The following is a 23,260-nucleotide window of genomic DNA, read 5'->3' as shown; positions in this document are numbered from 1 at the left end:
ATATAGGGAACAGCTGCTGGAATTGGGTATGTCTAGTTTAATGAAGAGAAGGACGAGGAGGGACATGATTGCAGTGTTCCAATATCTCAGGGGCTGCCACAAAGAAGAGGGAGTCAAGCTATTTTCCAAAGCACTGAAGGCAGGACAAGAAGCAACGGGTGGAAACTAATCAAGGAGAGAAGCAACCTAGAACTAAGGAGAAACTTCCTGACAGTTAGAACAATTAACCAGTGGAACAACCTGCCTCCAGAAGAGGTGAATGCTCCAACACTGGAAGTTTTTAAGAAGAGACTGGACAGCCATTTGTCCGAAATGGTATAGGGTTTCCTGCCTGAGCAGGGGGTTGGACTAGATGACCTCCAAGATCCCTTCCAACTTTACTACTACTACTACTACTACTACTACTACTACTACTACTATTATATATAAAAATCCTCTGATTCCCAACTTTCATTTAAATAAAGTAGCTCTTTCTGTGTGATGTGACCAGGATGGAGTGGGATCTAAGAATAGAGGAGTTGGTGATCTCTCCCATAGAAATGCATTGAAAGGTCTATTTGTTTTGTTTTTGGAAGTTTTTTTTTTAAATCCACATTTGATCCATTGAGGCACCAAGCTAAAAAAGCAAGAGACGGTAGTCCTGCCTTAGCCATGAAAGCCAGCTGCGTCACCTAGAGCCAGCTACTTTCTCTCAGCCCAACTCACCTCACGGGGTTGATGTTGTGAGGAAAAGAGGAGGAGGAAAGTGTGTTGGATATGTTCACCCCTTTGGAGTTATTTGTAAAAATAATAAAGATGAGACACAAACAAACAAACACATAAAAATAAAAACTTCTGGTCCATTTAATCCAGTGGTTCTCAACCTGTGGGTCGGGACCTCATTTGGGGTCAAACAACCATTTCACGGGGGTCGCCAAACAACGCAGTCTGCCATTTTTGCCCCTTTTCCTTAGCTGTGCTACTCCCTTTTATTCTTTTGAAAGCCAATAGAATAGACTCTCTTGAATAGAGTCTAATTCTATTGGCTTTCAAAAGCCAATAGGAATTGTCCAGGCTGTCTCTGCCCTGCTGAGCCCGCCAAAAGTCCCATTCTGCAAACGGTGCTGCACCAGTTGAGTAGTCCTTGACTTACGACCGGTTGGGGGTCGCGGCATTAAAAAGGTTGAGAACCACTGATTTAATCATTGCTTTCCTATTAAGTTCATTACTTATTTTGAAGAAGAGGTTGGACAACCATTTGTCTGAAATGGTGTAAGGTCTCCTGCTTGAGCAGAGGGTTGGACTAGAAGACCTCTAAGGTCCCTTCTGACTCTGTGATTCTGTTAATCCCCCTCTTGTTTGGATCTGCTCTATTTTTAAAATGATTTTTTCTTTTTCTAGATTTTTTATCCCACCTTTATTATACTTCTTTGTTATTATACTCCTTTATAATACACCTACACAAACCTTATACTCTCCCTCTCCTTATTTTCCCCATAACAACAATCCTGTGAGGTGGGTTGTGCTGAGCGACAGGGACTGGTCCAAAATCACCCAGCTGGCTTTCATGCCTGAGGCAGGACTAGAACTCACAGTTTACTAGTTTCTCTCTCGTACTAAATTTACTAAATTTGGTTTTCAGGTGATTATCTTACTGACAGATAAACAGACAATTATTTCTTTATAACATTCCACTGAATTGGAAAAAAGCAACTCAGACACGTCAAACAAATATATGCTACCAGGAAAATTGCTATAATCATCTCAGAAGGATAGTGATGCTATATGTCCAACTCTTTCCCCGCCCCAAGAATATTAGAAATCAGTATAAATCTTCTTTTTTTTTGCTTGTTTGTTTCTTGGATTTTCACCAAAAATGGAAAGGAAGTGCCTAGATTTACTCACTGAAAAAATGGAAATAGACTTAATATACTTTTTTTTTCAAAATCAATTGTATAGTATTTATTTTGGTAGAGTTGTCATCAAAGATACTAGAAATGGTATATTTTACTATTAATTTGATTTTAAATGGCAGCCAGATACAAAATTTGTAATCCTGGGACAAACATATAATCCCAATAACCTTGAGGCAGTTTAACATTTGAGTAAAAATGTTATATGTTAGCTACAACACAGAGGTAAACTGAGGAATCTAAATGCTGGCCACGTATGTTCATTTCTTTCCATTCCTTGCAAAATATATACTCCAGGACTCCAGTACCAGTCTCTTTAGCATGCGTACAATGTCAATTGTTTCTAACATGAAGCAAGAGATGCAATTCACCAAAAGAGGCTTGGTTTGCACATAGAACAGCCTGATTTAATCCCCTAGACTGGAAAAGATTCTGTCTGAAACCGCAAATCAACATAGACAATACTTGTGCAACAAACAAGGATCTGATCTTTTACATGGCAGCATTCCAATATCAAGATTCAGAAATATTCAAGAGTATTGAATACTACTTTGGTAAGGTGACCAACTTTTTTACAATGAAAAGGAGGACACAAATAAATTGAAGAAAAAAATATCGTAAATAAAAGAAACATTTTATTCATTGCAACAATAATACAGAATACACTATAATATGATAAATGCATAATAAAAACATTTGTAACAATAACATTTTATATTGTAATTATGCTTACAATGCCATGCCCCCGCCTGCAGCCGCCCCACCAGCACTGCTGCCCCACCGTGTAGAGCGGGCCCCGCAGCTCCCAAAGCACCAGCTGCGCCAGCTCTGGCCCTGGGGGACAGCCCACCGTCAACACACCCCACCTGCAGCCACCCCGCCGGCACCACCATCCACCCTGCGCAGCCCCATGTAGAGCAGGCCCCACGGCTCCCACAGAACAGGGGGGCAGCCGGCCACCACTGCCCCTCACAACCCCACCCGCAGCAGCGCCGCTGCCTGTGCCTCTTGTGCCTGCAGCCGTTATTGCCGTAGCAGGGCCAAAGATCAAGAGAAAGTTACCGTGGCATCGCCACTCCAGTCTCCTCCAGGTATCTTCGGGATTAACTAGGAGATGGTGTAGTTGGGTAGCAGGGAGGGGAGCAAAGTTCCTGCCAATTTGCCTTCGCTGCAGACAACTTACATGTGCAAAGTTTGCCGGCCGGGTGTTTTTGGCGTGCTCAGCAGCAATTCCTACTGGCTTTCAAAAGCCAGTAGGGGGAGTAGCACAGCTCATGCAAAAGTTAAAAAAAAACCATCAAAAAAAGGGTGCCGGAATGCCGTTTTGAACATTCTATGAGGGGAAAAAAAGCAGATTAGTCTTCAAATATCGAAAAGGAGGACATGTAGGAGGACACTTTTCGAGGGAGGACAGAACTCACAAAAGGACGACTGTACGGTTGGTCACCTTTACTTTGGATATAGAAGAAGAGAGTTATAGAGCCGGGATTTGAAGGGGATTGGCAGGGAATGGTGAAAGAAGCATTATTCTGTCACAATGAAGACCCCACCCCCTTAGTGTATGTATTGTTGTCTATGAAAAAAGTGGATTTTGTAGAAGTAGTCCTCAACTTGCAACCGCAATTGAGCCCAAAATTTCTGTTGCTAAGTGAGACAGTTGTTAAGTGAATTTTGCCCCGTTTTGTGACCTTTCTTGCCACAGTTGGCCCTTTTATGACTTGTAAGTGAGTCATTACAGTTGTTTAAGTTAGTAACATGGTTGTTAAGTGGACCCGGTTTCCCCATTGACTTTACCTGTAAGCAGGTCGCAAAAGGTGATCACATATCCCCAGGACACTGCAACTGTCATAAATATGAGTCAGTTACCAAGTGTCTGAATTTTGATCACATGATCATAGGGATGACGCAACGATTATAAGTGTGAAAAACGGCCACAAGTAAATAGTCACTAAATGAGCTGTTCTAAGTCAAGAATTATCTGTATTGTAATGGTGTGGTGCTGCTTTTGGCAATTTGAGAAAAGCATCCTTCTGGAATCTACTCCACAATTTAAATTCCAACCTCTTATAGTGGTTTCATGTAGACATTAAACACAATAGGAATCATAGTAGAATCCTGTGGATTTGCTCGCTTTGGCAAGTGTTGGATGCTTTCATTAAACTGTTCTTTAAGTATTAAGATTTTTAATAAACTGTTTTTTAAAAAAAATATTTGCATTATTTTGTTACTGTTGTAACCATAGACCACCTAGGGATATGAGACTGTATCTTAGTACCTGAATCTTATAAATAAATATAAATAAACAAATTAAACAAAAGGCTTGCTGTTACCCAGTTCCACTTTCTCATCCTTCTGCAAAACAATGCTTCCAAGACTTATCCATGCCAGATATCCAGGAAGGATACCAAGAGACCACCATACCAGACAAGGCTGAACACCACCAAGAGAATACCTAGGGTAACAAATTCCCTATGTGCATTCAGAAAACCATCTGGATCTATCAGGCACTAGGATGGGAGTGTATTAGCTAATCTTCCACCCCTGCAGAGGTTTCAAGGAGTTGCCAATCTAAAACTGACCGAAGAGCAGCTCATTCCTTATAATGGAGCTAGAAAAAGCTTTTAAAAAGTTCTTTTCACAGGCTAGTTGAGGAAGAAAGACTGTTGCACAATGGGTTGAACAGTGCACTAATAATAGAAGCAGATTTAAACACTCAGAATTGGCAGATTGTAGGATAGAGCATCAGGGAACCACATTGGGTTCCTATAGAGCTAGCCATGCCACCTCACTATCTTCCAGTTCTAAGCTGATCATAGAATATCCCAGCGGATGGAGGTAGGAGAGGTTGACTTCCTGTCTTCTCTCAGACCGGTCTATAATACCTGCCAGATCGATATTTTCAACTAATCAAGAAAGCAAATAGTACCATTTTATCTTTCCTTCACAAACCAATTGCTCTCATCTAATTGGCAAAGAATTCAAAGAGGTCTAAAGAGCCATTAACTTATAGAATTTGCTGTCACAACGTAGGCAATTTAATAAGAAGTAGTTACTGTATAATAAAATTAGAATTTTTTACTAATTATGGTTAGGATTATGTACTCTCTGAGTTTGACTTGGAATCGCTGGAGTTTTGACATAGTTGGGCTCTGCTTTAATGCTGTGGTTTCTGGGGCAAACAGTCATAAAAAAGGCAAAGATAAAGACTGTCTCTGGTTGTTGTTTTTTCTCGTTTTTTTTCTCACCATAATGGAATGGAAGGAGGGTAGTGCTAGAGCATGGGTCTTCAACTTGGCCCTTTTATGACTTGTGGACTTTAACAGGCATGCTGGCTGAGGAATTCTGGGAGTTGAAGTCCACAAGTCATAAAAGGGCCAAGTTTGAAGACCCCTGTGCTAGAGCATACGTCTAAAAACAAAGATTACCTTTCTTTACTTTCCTTGCAATCCGTCATATGAATCCTTATCATTTTTCTTTTCTCTCCATCGAATTATTTCTTCTGCACCTGTATCGTGTTCTTTCTCCTTCAGCCATTTCTGATTGGATGGAATCCCCATTTTCTCACTGTTCTTTCAAATAGCCCACCTTTTTTGGATTCCCAATTTCCCATCAGATAAGGCCAGTCAAATTAGCAACGGGCTGCACCCATCCAGAAGATGCATCCATGTCATTTGGGATGGGAAGGCTATGAGCTAAATGGGGAGAAAAAGATTCTGAAAGCATGTGCATCTCTGAAGATCCCAGAGGATGCAACAGGGATAAACATGAAGTTTGTTTTCATTCCCCTAATTCTCAGAATATTTTAACAAATGCATCCAATAGCACCATGAACCATCAAAGTTAGACATGAGAGGTTGGTTAGCTCGGGGGGGGGGGGATGAATTAATTGTATCAGTTTATTGGAATAAATTCCATTAATTAATAATGTAAACCTTCCATTTACATCCTCCAGAGAGGCAGAATTTTTCTATACCTGCCTGCATCCTATTCCACTACAACTAATGAGAAAAGTAGTTCCCCCCCCCCCCCGAGGTTCGAACTACTCCCACCCTGCCGGCCTTTAAGAAAGCTGTTAAAACTCTCCTGTTCCGGCAGGTCTGGGGCTGATGTCCCCGGAGGGCCGGGATATGATCGGACTCGCGGTATGACTGGATTATCTTATTCTTTTATGACTGTTTTTAACCTTGTACGCCGCCCTGAGTCCTTTAGGATTGGGCGGCATATAAATATTTGTAAATAAAATAAATAAATAAATAAATAAAATGATGGGGGTTGAGCTTTAATATACTTTGAATGGCTTGGGGCTGTCTATTCAAAAGGCAACCACACTGGGATCTTTCTGTACATGTATACAGGTACATGTATAAAGTACCAAAAGGCAACTTTCCATTGATTCTAGATGCCAGTGGAGATGTACCTGTTACATTCTTGTAGAAGGACATTGACTATCAATCAGAGTAATGAGTTTTATAGTATGGAGTACATTATGAAGTGGTACAGACACGAGTGAAAACATTACTTGAAATAAATCGGTGCTCTCTGCATTGCCAGCCAAGTGAAGATAATAATCCTGGTTGTGAAGAGGTATGGTAGACCAAAACGATATGGTCCAAGATAAGACTATAAAATACGGCCATTTCTTCCCATCCCCCGCTGCAAGTTAAAAATGGACATTAGGCTGGCAGCAAGTCAGGAAATGCCAGTCTGAGGTATAAGACTGTTCCAAAAATCTCTTCCGCATGACCTAGGTCAAAGGTGCTTCAGCAAACACAGCTAGGAGAAATGGCTGGATGATGTCATGTTCAACCTACTCGACTTGTAAGAGGACAGCCTGAACAGCTTTTCCCGCTGCAGCTGTAAAGTAGGATTTTCCAGCTTGTTCCATCTGGTCCGAATGAAAGCACATCCTAATAAGGATAGGGGTGGGGCCAGCAAAGCTCCTAGGGACCACCTGGAGCTGGTGTGGGCACCTGCTTCCTGTTTCCTGGCCACTCACTGCAGGGACCCCTTCCTTTCGCCAGTAGGAGGGCGAGGGCTTCCCACTGTGCCAAAAAAGAAACCATTTCTCTCCCTTCACTTCTCAATCCATGGGTTAGAAGGAAAAGCAGGAAGAGATGGAGGGGAAGTAGTCTTTTGAGTGCCAGCTGTCCTAACAAGACACATTTGTCCTATTGCTGTGATAGCTGAAGCCCTGCTTTCTCCACTTCCCTTCTCATGGGCCCGCTTTGCTAGTCGAGATGTGACTCCCACCCGCACCCCATACATCTTTCCCCTGTGGTTTTGGCATTGCAGCACCTAAGCTGGGTAGGTATTCTTGACAAGTATCTGGTGGTCTTGCTCGTGAAGGGAACTTTTTCAGTTGCATCTCCTCAGTAAATGGATAAGACCCTCTTCCCTTCTTCTCCTTTGCCCCTAGGCAAGAGCACAAGTGGAGAGGAGGGTTCCTCCGATGTCACTTCACCGATGCTACTGGAAATGAGGAAAGTCAGCAGAAAACCCTCTTCCCTTCCTTCTGAGCCCCCCTCCCTTTGTCTGCCATCCAAGACAAGAGAAGGGGGAGGGGGCCTCTCTCTTCTCCTGCCCCTACTCCTGCCGTAGGTGGCAAGCAGCATGGAAAGAAGTGGGAGCTGGGCAGAAGCAGCAAAGAATGGTCCCTTTGATGCCTGTTTTCCCAACCCAAGGGGTGATCATTCTCTGGGATCAGAGCTCTGAGGACAAATGACCCGAAGATCTATTGCTGCCAGTTACAGCATCAAAAGGGATCCTTCCTCTCCTCCCTTCTTGTATGCACAGTGGTAGCAGATTGGGATTGAAAGCTTGTTGGGCACTTGTTTTAAGGCCACCACATATTTTTCTTCCCTCTCCTGCCGTTGACGACACCGCTTCAAAACAAGGGCGCAAAAGAAGCCGCAGACACACCGCTCTTTAGCTTGAAACCCATCCACCCCCATATTCTCCAGGAAAGTACTGCGGTCCCCTGCAGTGCGCTGAGACTTCGCACTTGTTCAGAAGAAGTTTTGTCACGGTTTCTCCTGCCTTCCTCCCGTCTTCTTCTACGGTTCAGGTTCAAGTGCCAAGGGGAACTGAAAGGAGAAGACCTCCAGAAAGCGCCACACACGAATACAGAGGGGGGATTGGCGTGGGAGTTTACTCTAGCAAACTTGAGGCGGGGCAGTCCCGGCTGAGCTCTTGACAATCGGTGGGCAGGGCTTCTTGTTGTGCCCGGCCCGGCTGGGGCTTCTGGCGCAGTGATCTCGGCCCGCGGTCGACTCTAGCCACCCTCCTCCTCTTCCTCCTCCTCTTCCTCCTCGTCAAGGACTCGAGGCCGAGCGCGTTTTAAAAGCCGCCCGTCTCCGCCCGTCGAGCCAACTCCAGCCCGGCCTCGCCTCAGCCACCTGTCCGCCCATCACCGCGCATCTTTGCCCCGGACCTTTCCCTGCGCTTCCCTCTGCTTGACTTCCCAGCGATCCTCCCCGTCCCCCGATCCCAACTCTTCTGCACCCCCCGCCCGCCCCCTTCCCCGACGCTCAATGGACAGGGAAGGCTCCGAGTCCTGAAGAGGCGATGGCCATGTACCCGACCAGGGTCGACGGCGCCTTTGCGCACAGCCAACCCTTGGAGGACTCTTATGGCGAGCTGCTCTCCAGAGGTTTGCTTCAGGTTTCGCCCTCCGGAGAACCGCTGTCCGAGGTCGATTCGCTGCGGGGCAGACTGCAACGCCCCGATGGGGAGCTGGGGTTCCGCGCGGGGATCAAGGCAGGTGAGGGCGACTTTCGAACAGGCTCGGAGCTGGGCGGAGAAGCAACTGGGCGCCCGGTTGCCTTCAACTGGCTAATGTCTGTGCCGCCTTCGGTCTGAGAGGAACCTGCTTCACCTGTGTTCAGCCTGGTTCTCCTGATGGAGGGTTGGGATATACTTCCGCTTGGGCACTTTCCCTCTTTCCCTTCCCTGATTCCTGTAAATAGGATAGGAAAGCACCCTGGTGGCCCTGGGGAATTTCCATTTACTCTGGGCCTTCCCCCCCATCCCCCCCACCCTCCTCACCCGGCTGCTGGGGTCAGAAAATCCTATGGCGTAACTGCAGTCTTGCTTCCAATGTATTCAGAGACAAAAATTTTATCCACCAGGATGCTGCCTTTGGACAGTATCGGAATAAAAGGTGACACTTGTACAATTGAAGTGATTTAAGCTTGCCTCACTCATTGGCTGGGAAGGAGAGGAATATCATAGGGACAAAATGGAAAAAAATAATTCCATGGTATGTTTCTGCTATGGGCAGAGGCAAGATGGGAAAGGCTTGTTATGGATTCTCAGTCAAATCTTGAAGGAGGAAACCGATGCCAGGTTGAGCCTTGGACAGTCAGGGGGGAGGGGGGGGGGCTCCAGCATAAACACATTGTTGACTTCCCCTGTCACTTATTTATTGGAAAGATCACCTGGAAACAATTTCAGCCCAAAGAGACACAAGGGGACCTATATGGCCTTAGTGAAAACATGCATCTGCACTGTGTCAGTCTTTGAGATGAAGAGGGATTGGGTAAAGATCCTCAAACAAACAAACAAAAAAAGTCTGTTTGAGGACAACAGATAACAAGATGGAAATGTCATTATTCTGTACCCGGTGAATATATGTTTTTATGGAATGTTTGAAGCAAAAGTATGGTGGCCTTCTGTTATTCAGAATTCTTCAACTAGCTATATCATTTTACCTCTCCTACTCTGATCCTAAGAAGTAGGGATTATTTCCATATCTGTCTGTTTATCTGTCTTCTATCTATCTATCTATCTATCTATCTGTCTGTCTGTCTGTCTGTCTGTCTGTCTGTCTATCTATCTATCTATCTATCTATCTATCTATCTATCTATCTATCTATCTACTCATCCATCCATCCATTCCATCCATCCATCCATCCATCCAGGATCTCCAGGAATATATATTCCAAGTGTGAAAATATCCCAAGTCTCTTTGATTTTGCAGAGGCCTATTGTATTTATCTACCTATTGCTTTACTTATCTGCAGACATATGATGCAATGTTTTCTGATGCTGGAGTTTGTAATTTTCCAAGTGACACAGAATTCTTCCTTCATCTAAATATCTAAAGACTCAAAGCCAACAGGCAACGAATTGTAGTATGGAATTCTGTTGATTAGGCAGCAGCATAACATTTTACTTTGGGTTCATATACTCAAAATGTTAGTGTTTCTTGAAGGAACTTCCACTGCTTGTGTACCTCTCTCTCTCTTTTTACTTTCCTTCTCAATCTCAATATAGTGTATCTTTTACACTATATTGGCAAAAGAGTTCTGTACTGAATCAGATACGATCAGTAAAATATTTTTATTGGTGTAATATAAATACCATTTTCCTGATTTTTATGTTTGGATGAGAAAAACAGACTTAAAAATACCCCAAAATCATCAGACATACGGAGTCTGCAAATTATAAGATTATCATTGTACAGTAGTAGGCAACTGGACCAAAAAGTACTTTTCCTACTTATTCATTTCCATTTGCATCCTCAGAGAAATTTTCAAATAAATTAAACATTTTCAGTGTTGTCCCAAATATATCATCCAATAGTCAGCAATTCATTTGAATATATGTAATTTTATTTACATAGAATTATTTAATCTAATCTACAAGATAGAGAGGTAGATTAATAAGTACATTCTCTTTTTAAATGTTTTGGCACTCAGAAATTCATTTCAGAAGTGAACCTATTGCTTCAGAAGATGAGGATGGAGAGACTCAAGAAAACAAGATAAAATCTCTGAGCAAATATTTGCCTCCAAAGAAAACAATCACTCAGATTATGAAGGACAAAAAGAAGCAGACACAACTCACTTTGCAATGGTAGGCTTAACAACCAACGAAGCTTTAATGTATAGGGAATTATTTTCTAGTATACAATGTGTGCTAGTTAGCTTTTTCTATATTGTCATGGGAAGAAGGGAATCTTGGCATCTGGTAGAAGTTACAATGATCTCAAAATGAGTTGCATGCAAATGTCATGCAATGTCATTTGCTCCCATTCCCTATGGGTAGTCATGGAATAGATTAACTGAAAACAAAAATTGCAAAATTCTGCAAGAATGGTCCAAGAAGTTATAAGTACTGTTTTGTCTACTATTGCTTATGGCCTTTAATAAAATCCTAGGCAATTTCAGACTACTATATTGTAATCATCCATTTTAACATTGTACCTTGGTTGAGTTCAAAAAAAGCTAAACAGAATCAGGTTTAGCTGGTTGGCATTTGGATGGAAGGCTGCCACAAAGCCCTGGGGCTGAAGAGTTGATTGGCAAGTGGGAAAAATATTTCAGAAAGCAATGATAAACCTCTTTCATTATAGGGCTGGGGCAGTTACCTGGTGGGGGCCATTGAATCATCAGGATTGCCTTTTTTTTCCTGCCAATGAACACTTGTGACTAAAGTATACCGTAAGATTGGAATAGAAGAGATCCAGGTTCAAGTAATCACTCAATCCTGTAGGTCACTCCGTGACTGTCCTATCACTATTGTCGTGATGGGAAGGGAGCTCCCAGTTTACTGTGCCTTGGGCTTACAGAAAAAAGGCAGGATATGAATTTAACACAATAACAATAGTAATGAAGTACAGTACTTAACTAGGGTATATATTTAGGAAAGATGATTCTTACAAGCATTCTGTAAAAGTTGAGCTAATAGATAGTATATATCATAGTAAACCAAGTCTAAGCCAATCTGAGACCAATTTTCATCTTTCTATCTGCCTCTTTCTAGTTGCTAACTCTTTGCAGAAATTAGCAGTTAAGATGTTGACTCATACATTCTTAGCACTTATCAAAGCCAATTGGAAAAAACTAATTGCCAGCCATAGATGAAGATTAATGTGATTGTACTAATGCTAATATATCTACTTAGCTACATGATTGCAGCTTTAATTCATCTGAAACTCATGTTTATATTTTTAGTAAAGAAACTAATTTTAAAAAATCCTGTGCAGAGTAACTACTTTTAGTCAACAAAATAATTGCTTTTATAGATGTACTAAAATTCCAGTCTAGTTTTTTTCTCCAAGTTTTAGCTCTGAACCTGATATTCAGCCCAAAACAATATCCTGTGGATTTATTACATCATTTTCCTATTTGTATGTCTGCCATCCTGGGCACAGCAAACGACAATTTCAAAGAAACATTTCTATGTGTATGTGTAACATTACCAATCCCAATCAAACTAAAGGATGAATTTTTTCACACAACATGATCAAGCAATAGGTTTCCTAATTTCAATTAACTATATACATTAGTAAGTCAAAATTAACATTTGCCATGGGACCTACGAAGAATTTCATAGGACCACATCTTTAGTTACAGAAGAATAGTTTTTGTCTTTTGTTATGGTTTTAATTGTGATATTGTTCACTACCCAGATAGGCAGCTATAGAAATTGAATGAATGAATGAATGAAAAGTTACTGAGGAAAAATTGAAATATTTTATATTTTGAAGGCAAAAAGTTCTTTCAAATATTATAAGATTGGTAGTAACAGTGAAAAAATATGGTAAAACTACAGGAACCATTTTTAAAATTCTTGGCTTGTTTTTCATTTACAGGCTAGAAGAAAATTACATTGTCTGTGAGGGAGTTTGTTTGCCCCGATGCATCCTTTATACGCACTACCTGGACTTCTGCAGAAAGGAGAAACTGGAGCCTGCTTGTGCTGCAACATTTGGGAAGGTAGTTAATCCATTTGATCTTCTTGCCTTATTTAATCTTATGTTAGAAGAAAAATTCCACTATATCCCCTTGTCTTATATAATCAAAGTCTCTGACAGGGTTGAGAAAACCTGCAATTGGTAAATCTCCAGAATACTTTAAATCCTGCTGCTGGTGGGATATATGTGGCTCTTTTTATTTTCTAATATGGAAGCAAGAGGTTTGTAGGTCACCTTATGGCAGTGTTCCTCAACCTTAGCAACCTGAAGATGTGTGGACTTCAACTCCCAGAATTCCCCAAATTCTGGCAATTGAAGTCCCATACATCTTCAGGTTGCTAAGGTTGATAAACACTGCTTTAAGGAGAGTAGGATATCGGAAAGAGAATCATTAGCTTGGCAAAGTTGAAAGCAATGCAACTTTTGTGAGAAAAGAGTACAGACTGTAGATATTTTCTCCCCTCCCCCACCCTAACATCCACTCTACTTAAAAGCTGAAATCATTTAATCAACATGAGAGGTGGCCTTCCCAAATTAAATCCAAATTACTAGGAGTGGGTGAAACTAAATACCAAGACAGCTTCAGAGATCAGTCTTTTTAAAACATCCACAATCACTTCCAATTGCCTTAAAAACCGAAACACATTAGTTTAATGAAATTTGGGGTTCACATCTCCTGTGATATTAAATGACTCAGAACCAACAGGACACAGTTGACTGTAAACATTAAAAAAAAAAAACCCTCTCTTCTAGCTTTGAAAATAGCAGGATTATCTTTTTTCTATTAGCTGCCTTTCTCCGTATTTGCTTTAACGTTGATTGCTGGGTTATGATATCTGTGGAAGTAGAGACTATTGTTTCGTCTTCAAATGCTCACTGTGCAAATAAACTTCAAACCCAGGCTTTAGACTGTAGGAGGTTATAGATACACCAAGGGGCCAAGGTGGGAGGCTTGATCACGATCACATTTCCATTTAATGTCAGAGGTGCTATTAAATTGATTTGCCAAATGAACAGTCTCACCTACAGCTTTGGGGAAACAGTTACTAATTGAAATGCAATTGTTTTATAGATGCATGTGGGTTATGAATGAATGTATGAAGGTCTTGCCTTCAGAAATCGTAGGCGCTCCATCACTGGAGACTTTCTAGAAGAGATTGGACAGCCACTTATCCGGAATGGTATAGGACAGGGGTCTGCCACCTTGGCCACTTTAAGACTTGTGGACGTAAGAAGTCCACAAGTCTTAAAGTGGTCAAAGTGGCAGACCCCTGGTATAGGATCTCCTGCTTGAGTAGGAGGTTGGATTGAAAGATGTCCAAGGTCTCTTCCAACTCTGTTATTCTGTTATTCTGATCATTTCATCAATGATGTTAAAAGAGCTACAAGCCTCACTTGTATCATTCCAGCAAACTTATTGGACCCTTGTTCTTTGTGTAATAGAAAAAAAACGACAGTATTTTTAGAGCTAAGCGATACATTTTTAAGTGAGGAGATTTTGCATTTGAATGACGTACAGTGAGAATTGTTAGTTCAGGCAAGAAATGTATATATAAAATCCCTGAAATCTCACTGAAAATCTCTAATAACAGTATCATATGTTTCATGTAGTAGACTGATAATCATTCCTTTTCCAGTTTTATCAAAGAACATTTCCACCCAAATCAAACTTTATTCCAAGATTTCTTGTGGGGAGCTACAGAGCTGATATATGAAGCTGTAATGGAGATGAGTTCTCTTACTAAATTTTTCATCAATTGAATTCTGATCCATATGACTGGTCACTATCCTTCACCTCTACAATAGCACTATAGAATGAAAGAAGTATAATTCAAAAAGCTATTTCTGTCTATCCATCTGTCCACCCACCCTTTGGTACAAAAAGAAGCATTTCTACAGGTATATTGCTTGAGTTCTGATATTAAGCAAGTTTCAAAGCACCATTCTATTTTTATTCATTCCATCATTTACCTTTTTTTAAGACCTTAGTCTTCCAATTGTAGTTCATGAGAAGATAATTCAATGTGAATACTTTTTAATAAAGCCAAATTCCAACAAAACTGAATTTTAAAATAACTTTGTGGAAAAGAAAAAAAATGTCTTAAGAAGAACAATGATGTTTTGAGAAAGGTAATTTCAGAGAAGGATTTATGTTTAATACAATGTACCTTTGATAAGCTTTGGTGGTATCATAACCTATTAATATTATAGAGGAAATGGAATAGCATCTCCTTGGAATATATAACAGTGCTTTATACCTTTAATCCGGAATATAATTATGTTTTGTTACAATTCCCACTTTGTAAGGTTAATACTCTTTTGCCTGATTACTGATCATTAAAATGAATTTAATATAATTAATTATTTATAGAGGAGCCAATTAGAACAAAAATAAAATCATTTTGAATTTACCAGTTTCAATTATTTAATATTTGACTTTTTCTTTAGACAATTCGCCAGAAATTTCCTCTCCTCACCACCAGGCGGCTGGGTACAAGAGGCCATTCAAAGTAAGTGCTGTTCTTAGGAGCTACTCTTTTTAAATTCATTCTTATCTAGATAAAGCCATGCATTCTTGATACAGGTAGCTGGAATCCAAATGCGTTATTAGCTGAAAAACACTTTTTAGAGTAATCAAACTGGTGGTGGTCCATGTTTTGTTATATTTCAATTCCCAAAATTCTTCAAGGGGCATAAACACCATGCGAACTAGTAGATTACAGGAGTTGAAGCAGTGGTGGGATTCAAATATGTGAACAACTGGTTCTCTGTGTGGATAGCACTTCCAGAAGTCCATTGTGGATCTGGGCAACAGAAAATTAGCTACTGGTTCTGCCGAACTGGTGAGAACCAACTGAATCCCACCATTGAATTGAACGTCTACATATCTGAAAGAAATCCAGATGTGTGGAAGTCTGCTACGAAGGGTATAGAAAAGTGTAGCAATTCCCATGTTTCTTGTCAAGTTGTATTGACTTGCTTACTGAAAACCATAATTTCCCATTTCCTACATGCTCCAGATCCTTATAATCCCCCAAAACCCTTTATAGAGAGTTGGGATGTATATTTGGATTCCAATGGAAGGAATCATGAGGTGATGGAAATATCACTCAGAATGGCAGAATTTTGAGTAGAGAAGCTCTCGTTATATGTTTGTTTGTTTGTTTATTGTGCACCTTCAAATCAGTGTTGACTTTAGCAAGCAGCCTGGTCAAGTATTTGCAGTTTTCTTGGCAAGATTTCAATAGTGATTTGCCATGGCTTCCTAGGAGAGAGAGAGAGAGAGAGAGAGAGAGAGAGAGAGGGAGGGAAGGAGGGAGGAAGGGAGGGAGGGAGGGAGGGAGGGAGGGAGGGAGAGAGACTGGGTCAAGGTCACCCAGCTGGCTTTTTTTCCTAAGGCGCAACCAGAACTCAGAGTCTCTCAATTTCTAGCCTAGTGCCTTAACCACTATACCAAACTGCCTGTATATTTTTAATTAAGATATTGCCAATGTGGCCTCCCCCATCCCTACCCCCTTTTCTTATGAGGAAAAAAAAAGGGGGACAAGACTTTTAACATGGAAAATCCTTGTGTGAACTTCCTGGTCGTGAAGTTGTTTGAATTGAACAGATATGGAAAGAAGTTCAGTTCCCAGCAAACGAATAGTGAAAAAATGAAGAAAAAAAAAGAGCTTCAGTGATAGTGTGTGAATACTTTTTTGGGGGAGGAGGGAACATATACTTTTTGCTTTGGTTCTTACTTCCCTATCATGCTCTAACATCCATCATTTCTTTATTGAATATTAGTGATTGTGATTGTAATAAGACAACATTATCATTTAAGAAAACGAGGCCAGCACCTTAGACACTGAGAGAGTGCAAGAATCTCAGTCTCTCACTATCTAGCACAATAGGTTTGGAAAGACAAGTTGGATTAGGCAGAACAGTGTACAAACACTTTGGCTGATAGGGATTGGAGTCAAACAATACCTGCAGGAACTGAAGGTGCTCATTTCCTACCCACAATAGAAGCCTTATAATGATAGAGGAATTTATTACATTGGTAGTGTGTTTAATGATTGCTAACTTGGAGAACTCTCTGTTGAGCAGAAGGAAGAAGATGTGAGACCTGAGTTCCAACAGAATGAATGCCTGGCATTTCCTGTAACTTTGAGAAGACAGGGCACTTCCCAATTTTTTTTTTTTTTGTTTGTTTGTATTAGCTGGCTATCTTTTCTGCACCTGGAACAGCCATTTCGCCCCCCCCCCAAAATATCTTTTTTTCTTCTTCTGTTCAATCATGTCTGATTCTCAGAGACTGCCTTGATTAGTCCCTGCAGTTTTCTGGGCAAGGTTTTTCAGAAGTGGCTTGCCATTGCCTGCTTCCTAGGGCTGGGAGAGGATCACCCAATTGACTTTGGGCCTAAGGTGAGAAATTCATGGTTTCCCAGTTTTTAGCCTGATGCCCTAATCACCACACTAAACTGGCTTACATATTTGCTGTTGGGTCAGCTAAAATTTAGTTGCCAATCTCATAGCGCTTTTAAAAACTTATGTTAATTTTATTTACTACATTTCATAACATTAATATTTAAGTAACACACAACATAATCACAGCATGGTCTCCTGATTTCTTGCCTGGTACTTTAACCCTGTAAGAAACTGGTTCCCATCTAGCCTATTATTGTCAGGTGTTTTCTGGAATTTAAGAGGAGATTCCTTCGTAGAGATGACAGTTGGCATTCAGTAGAGCATGCCACTGCTATTATCATATCCATTGCCTTTAGCTGCTAGCTCTTACTATCATAGCAGCCAACAAGATACGGTACAAGGAGAAAAACAAGACTTGGGCAAGAGAAGAGTGAAGCAGAAAATAAAGAATTCTAATGGAGTAGAGCAGTAATGCAAAAGCATTATAGATCAGCAGCAGAAGACAGCAAATAATGTTTCATTCAAAGGGTACCATTAAAATGGAGCAGAAATGAAGGGAATTCATGGAAGAGGAGTCAGCAAAAATCATGTACAACGATTATGCCAATCCAGGGACAGCTGGGGACCTATAAACTTAGTGGGAATTAGTGAGAGAAATAAATTCAGCCTAGGTTTAGTCTGAGTGAGAGCCAACTTCAGCAGTACTGAAGGGTCTTCCTTTGAAGGTGATGTGTGTATGGGTAGCAGAACACAGGTAGTCCTTGACTTTTGACCGTAGTTGAGCCCAAAATGTATGTTGCTGAGTGAGAAAATTGCTATGTGAGTTTTGCCCCATTTTATGGTTTTTTCTTGCCATGTTTGTTAAGTGAATCACTGCAGTTGTTAAATTAGCCACATGGTTGTTAAGTGAACCTGGCCTCACCATTGCTGTTGCTTGTCAGAAGGTTGCAAAAGGGGACCAAACGACCCAGGGACGCACAGCACCTCTCCTAAGTATGGACCAGTTGTCAAGCATCTGATTGTAAATCACGTGACCCTGGGGGGGATGCTGCAATGGTCATAAGTATGAAAAATGCTCATAAGTCACTTTTTTCAATGACATTGTAACTTCAAAGAGTCACTAAATGAAATGTTGTAAGCCGAGGATTACCTGTACACCACTTAGGACTGTGGGCTCCAGTTGCAGCGTCATTTGGGAGGTAGACTTTGATCAATGTTAAATCTTAACTTCCTTCCACCTTTTCTGTAAGGCATTATCTTATTTATTAAAAGTGATTTAGTGGGTTAATAAAACTGATATGGCAGCTGGCCTTGCGATAACGAATTATTGCAAGTCCCTGAGCAGCTTAATCATATCATTGCCTTATCAGCTATCATTTGTGTTGGCATATGCTCTAGTCAGGTTTGCTTGCAGCACAGGGACAGATGTTCGGGCACATGGAAAACGAGGGTGGGAAAAATCAGCCTGGCTGGTTTCTTCCTGGAAGTTTTAATGAGAAAGCTAACAATGAGCATCACTGCTCTTATTTCTTTCCAAGCCAATACAAATTAAACAGATCCAGCCTACCTTTTTCTGCCTGTACCTCTGTTGCTTTTTCCAAACTCATCATAAATCTGTGTGTCTTTGATGTGATACATGACATCTCTGTAGAATCCCATTGATATGAAGTGCATCACGTGTGTGTGTGTGTGTGTGTGTGTGTTCAAAATTTGTAGCTGGCAAAGAGTTAGTGGGAGACTAGTATAGCTATTTCAGGCTCATTAGCCCTCATCAGCTAGTCACATCCTTCAGGGATTCGAACATGGGCAGCTTGCATGTTAGGCAGCCACAAATTTTGAATTTATAGTGTTCACAGTATGTGACGTCTGCCCGCAAAACATGCTCCTAGATTGGAGCAAAACGCAGAACAAATTGGTTTATATTTGGTAGACTGGGTGCCGCACCCAACAGATAAGGGGTGTGTGTGTGTGTGTTTGTGTGTGTGTGTGTGTGCACCATATACATATGTGTGTGTGTGTATGTGTGTTATATGTTATACATTTCATATATCTAACTCATGTATATAATAGTGGTGGGTAAAACCTCTATCCAATTTATTGGAGATCTCATCAGTTATTTCTCCTTGCTTCCAAGAAATGAAATAATTTGACTCTGTTTTTTGAGTTAGTATAATCTTTGGAAATTTTCGCATTGTGCAGGAAGCAGGAAAGAATGATGTGATGGTCCAGACACACAGCCCAATATAAAATTCTGTGATGGTCCAGACACACAGCCCAATATAAAATGCTTTCACAGTCAGAAGGCACGGATTGGGACAGAGGGCATGCCCATGTTGGATGGAATAAAGTGGAGATGGTGGGTCAAACAGCCTGTCCTGCTTTTAGCAAAACACTATTTCAGATGCTATCCACACATTGGGGCAAGCATGATGTGAGGATCAATCCTGAGAAAAATTTTGAAAGGTGCAAAGCACAGCTCTTTTTTGAGACAAGCTATCCAAAATCCTGGCACATAGAAGTAGGATTTTTCTTTCTTTGTTTGTTTTGTTACACTGTCACAGAGTCAATCTCCTGAAAGTCCATCAGGGTTGGATACTCTCCGTATTCCAATATAAGGTGAAGAGCTAGTAGGTCAAAGTATAATTTTGAAGCTTTAAATTTCCAGTGAATATATGGTACTGTTTTAATTATTTCTATTAACTGCATTGAGTACTAGGTAAGTTGGGATAGAAATGTTTTAATTAAACAAAATAGTTCAAAGTAAGTAAAAGAGGTTTCAGGGGTACAATATATGCAAGATGCATACATTTCAGGCCTGCAGGAATTATTATTTTTTTCTTTTTTCTTATAAACCAAGGATCTGTGCAAAACATACCTTTTCAACTGAACAAGTCTGGGCTGAAATATTTGAGTACCAGAAGTGAACTGAGTTCCTACTCCTTTTTTGCCTATTCTATTTGGGATGTAATTTCCACCCCCATTTTCCCATTTCCAAAATTTTGTGACATACTGTAGCTTCCACTTATAGAGCGTGCGTAAAATTCAATTAAGGAAATGTATGCAGACAACCAAACTTTTAAGGAAGTTGTTCACAAAAATGTATACAGGTGTGTAACGTGTGTGTGTGTGTGTGTACAGATAGTCTTTGACTTACAACAATTCATTTAGTGGCCATTCAAAGTTACAACAGTACTGAAAAAAAGTGACTTGTGACCATTTTTCACAAAATTCACTTTGCAACTTTTCTCTTAACAACAGACACTTTGGGCTCAGTTATGGTGGTAAGTCGAGGACTACCTGTATGTGTGTTTGAGGAAAGAGAGCAAGATACACACAAGATACACACAAACATAAACAGAAATAAAATGAGCTCTTGGCACCATCCATCAGGGCACTTGGTTTATGTATCTTTGTTAATACCTCTTCTTCCCTTCCCCCCACCTCCAACAGATATCACTATTACGGCATTGGCATCAAAGAAAGCAGTGCATATTATCATTCTGTGTATTCTGGCAAAGGTTTAACAAGGTATGTAATCCATAAAATGTTAGATGATGAACAAAGATGAATCAGTTAGGACTGGTCTGCACACGAATGCTTATCATTTCAATTCTCATCACATGAACTGCCTGTTGCTTAATGATGTCTAAATGGTTCTGCTTTTTGTGAAGTAGTATATAATGGTATAAAATGTTCTAGGCCAGGGGTGGGCAACCTTGGCTCTTTTATGACTTATGGACTTCAACTCCCAGAATTCAACTCAGGAATTCTGGGAGTTGAAGTCCACAAGTTATAAAAGAGCCAAAGTTGCCTATCCCTGTTCTAGCCAAAAACAGCAAATTGCCAGCAAGAAACTAGCACGTGAAGCAAAAAATTGAATTGCTCACTTGATCTGTGAACAAATCATTTGTGTGCAGATTCTCAAATCTTCCTAAGATTTGGTGGTAACAGTGCTTTGGTTATTAAAGAGTTGATGCTTACCAGTGTGCACATCCCATATAAAGAAAAACAGACATTTCCATACATCTTCTGCCTGATGAAAATGGCTTTACCTCGCATCACTTAACAACCAAATATCTTTGAAAAAAAAAGCAGATCCTTGGTATGCATGTATATTTAAAAAAATAAATGTCATAACAATGCTTTATGGTGGAATGTACTGTAGTAAAATCACAACATACTACAGTTGTTAAGCAGAGGACATAATTATTCTTTAGGATTGAATTAAATTGACTGCCTCAAGCCTGCTAATTCTGCAAGACTTTTTTTCTAATAGTTCTAATTATGCCATCTTGCAAAAACAATAGATTTTATTAAAGGTTCAAAAATTAAAAAAAAACACCTCATTGTCTAAAATTATCTATTCCTTTTTTCCTAAAAAAATGCATTAAATATTTTAAAACAAAGGTAAAAACTAATACAAACTAATATAGAGTTAGGAGCAACAGGAAAAAAAGGGGGGGAAATCAATGAGAGCCAAAAATGCAAGAGATTTTTGAAAAAGTATGAAAGTTACATCATGACTCTCTACAATCTATCCTGTCTAATCATGAAGTCATACTTTTCTCTTTTAAGCAAAAAGTCCATAAAGGTTTTCAGTCAGTATGATCATTCCTGTTGATCACATTTCCAGCATAGATTTGAAGTGTCTTTATAGATTCTAGATTAACTAGAAAAATTAACCATTCTTATAAATATTTGCAGAGATACTGCCCATCTAGCAGTTTAAAAGCATGCAAATGTAAGCAGATTAATAGATACCATTTCGATAGGAAGGTATCAGTGTTCCATGTGCCTTTGGCATATAGCCATGCTAGTGAAATGACCATGGAAATCGACTTTGGACAATGCTGGCTTCCTCAGCGAAGAAATGGATAAGCACCATACCCGGGAGTTGAACACGACTGACAGGAAAACCTTTACCTTTACTATTGTTCCTTATAATCTGGTATTTGACGCTGTTCTATCATCATAGTAAACTTTAATCTAATATTCTTTTCTGAAATATAAGTAAAACATTTTGGTTTTCCAAGGTTTTCTGGAAGCAAGTTGAAGAATGAGGTGAGCACCCCGTCAGCTTTGCTATTCGATCTTTTAAATGTGCAGTGATAAGAAAAAAACTTGACAAACACAAATCTCTGGTTATTCAATTGTAGACGTTCCACACACAGAATAAATTGAGGAAGCTGCCTGAGTGATACTGAAAGAAACCACTGGCTTATTTAGCCAATATGTATTTATTTATTTATTTATTTATTTATTTATTTATTTATTTCTCACCCTGCTTTGTGATGTATGAGATTGAATCTGTGTCCTTCCCTTCGCGAAACAGCGCTTTGCCATTGTGTTTAGCTTTTTCCCACTTGCATAGTCCATACATCCAGGCTACTTCTTTATATAGATGGAAATTTTTTAAACTCAAATAGAAACTCATGCTGACTAGAGATATGAATCATTAAATGTAACTTTTTCCAGCCAGCTATTTTCTGACTGGATTGGATTTCAACTCCCATAAACCAACGTGTATGTGTGTGTGTGTGTGTGTGTGTGTGTGAAAGCCTGGAGTTTGAAATTTCTGAAAGAAATGAAAGAATGAGAGAATATAAAGGAAAAGTACAGGATCAAGTTTTTTCTTCAATTTTTCACTTTTTTATGAAATATGGTTATGATTCATAGAGTACCCAGTGTAGCTACTGTTCATGTTGGGAGGTCCATGCAATAGAGACATTTGCTGTCTATGAAAGAGTTATGTTTGTTTGACAAAGAATTAAGGATTGTTCCTCATTTGCTGCCCTCAGTATTGTTCACAAAATGGCACTGGAGTCTACAGATGACTTCTGGAGTCATATGTAGATCGGGATATTTTAATCTAAACCAATGAAGCTAACCTTACTTGTATTAATTAAATATTTGAGCTTCTTTTAGAGAAATATTTAATCAACAGACTAAGGGTTAAAAGATAGAACACAGCACTTTCCTGATTTTGAAAAATCCCACCCTGACAGACTCCATCAAAAGAATGATGTCCTTAGTGTTCCCTTTGGTACAATGCAATTAAGTGGGCTGACAGCATTATCACCACTTACTCTCACATTGTCATGTTTTCAAAAGAAATGTTATTAGTTAAAAGAATCAAACATGTAACTGAAACACAAGCTTCCATATATGCAAATGTATTCACTGTAGCCTTGCTGTCACAGAGTTCCTGCCCTTGCACTTTATTTTCCATTTTATGAAAATTTCCAGAGTGTATTTTATC

General features: G+C 40.0%; 1 protein-coding gene across 1 annotated transcript in view; it reads left to right on the top strand.

Annotated features, from left to right (window-relative positions):
• The first annotated feature begins 8,456 nt into the window (after window positions 1–8,456).
• Window positions 8,457–23,260, top strand: part of RFX6 (regulatory factor X6) — a 41,753-nt gene continuing 26,949 nt past the window's right edge. The window contains exons 1-6 of the mRNA XM_039355471.1: window positions 8,457–8,652; window positions 10,592–10,748; window positions 12,490–12,613; window positions 15,040–15,101; window positions 20,452–20,529; window positions 22,035–22,062. Coding sequence (XP_039211405.1) covers window positions 8,457–8,652; window positions 10,592–10,748; window positions 12,490–12,613; window positions 15,040–15,101; window positions 20,452–20,529; window positions 22,035–22,062 — 645 coding nt within the window. The remainder of the gene's footprint in view (window positions 8,653–10,591; window positions 10,749–12,489; window positions 12,614–15,039; window positions 15,102–20,451; window positions 20,530–22,034; window positions 22,063–23,260) is intronic.

Source organism: Crotalus tigris, unplaced genomic scaffold, assembly GCF_016545835.1.
Source record: "Crotalus tigris isolate CLP2741 ecotype Arizona unplaced genomic scaffold, ASM1654583v1 scf7180000018691.1937549, whole genome shotgun sequence".
Taxonomy (NCBI): domain Eukaryota; kingdom Metazoa; phylum Chordata; class Lepidosauria; order Squamata; family Viperidae; genus Crotalus; species Crotalus tigris.
This window is presented reverse-complemented; position numbering and strand designations above follow the sequence as displayed.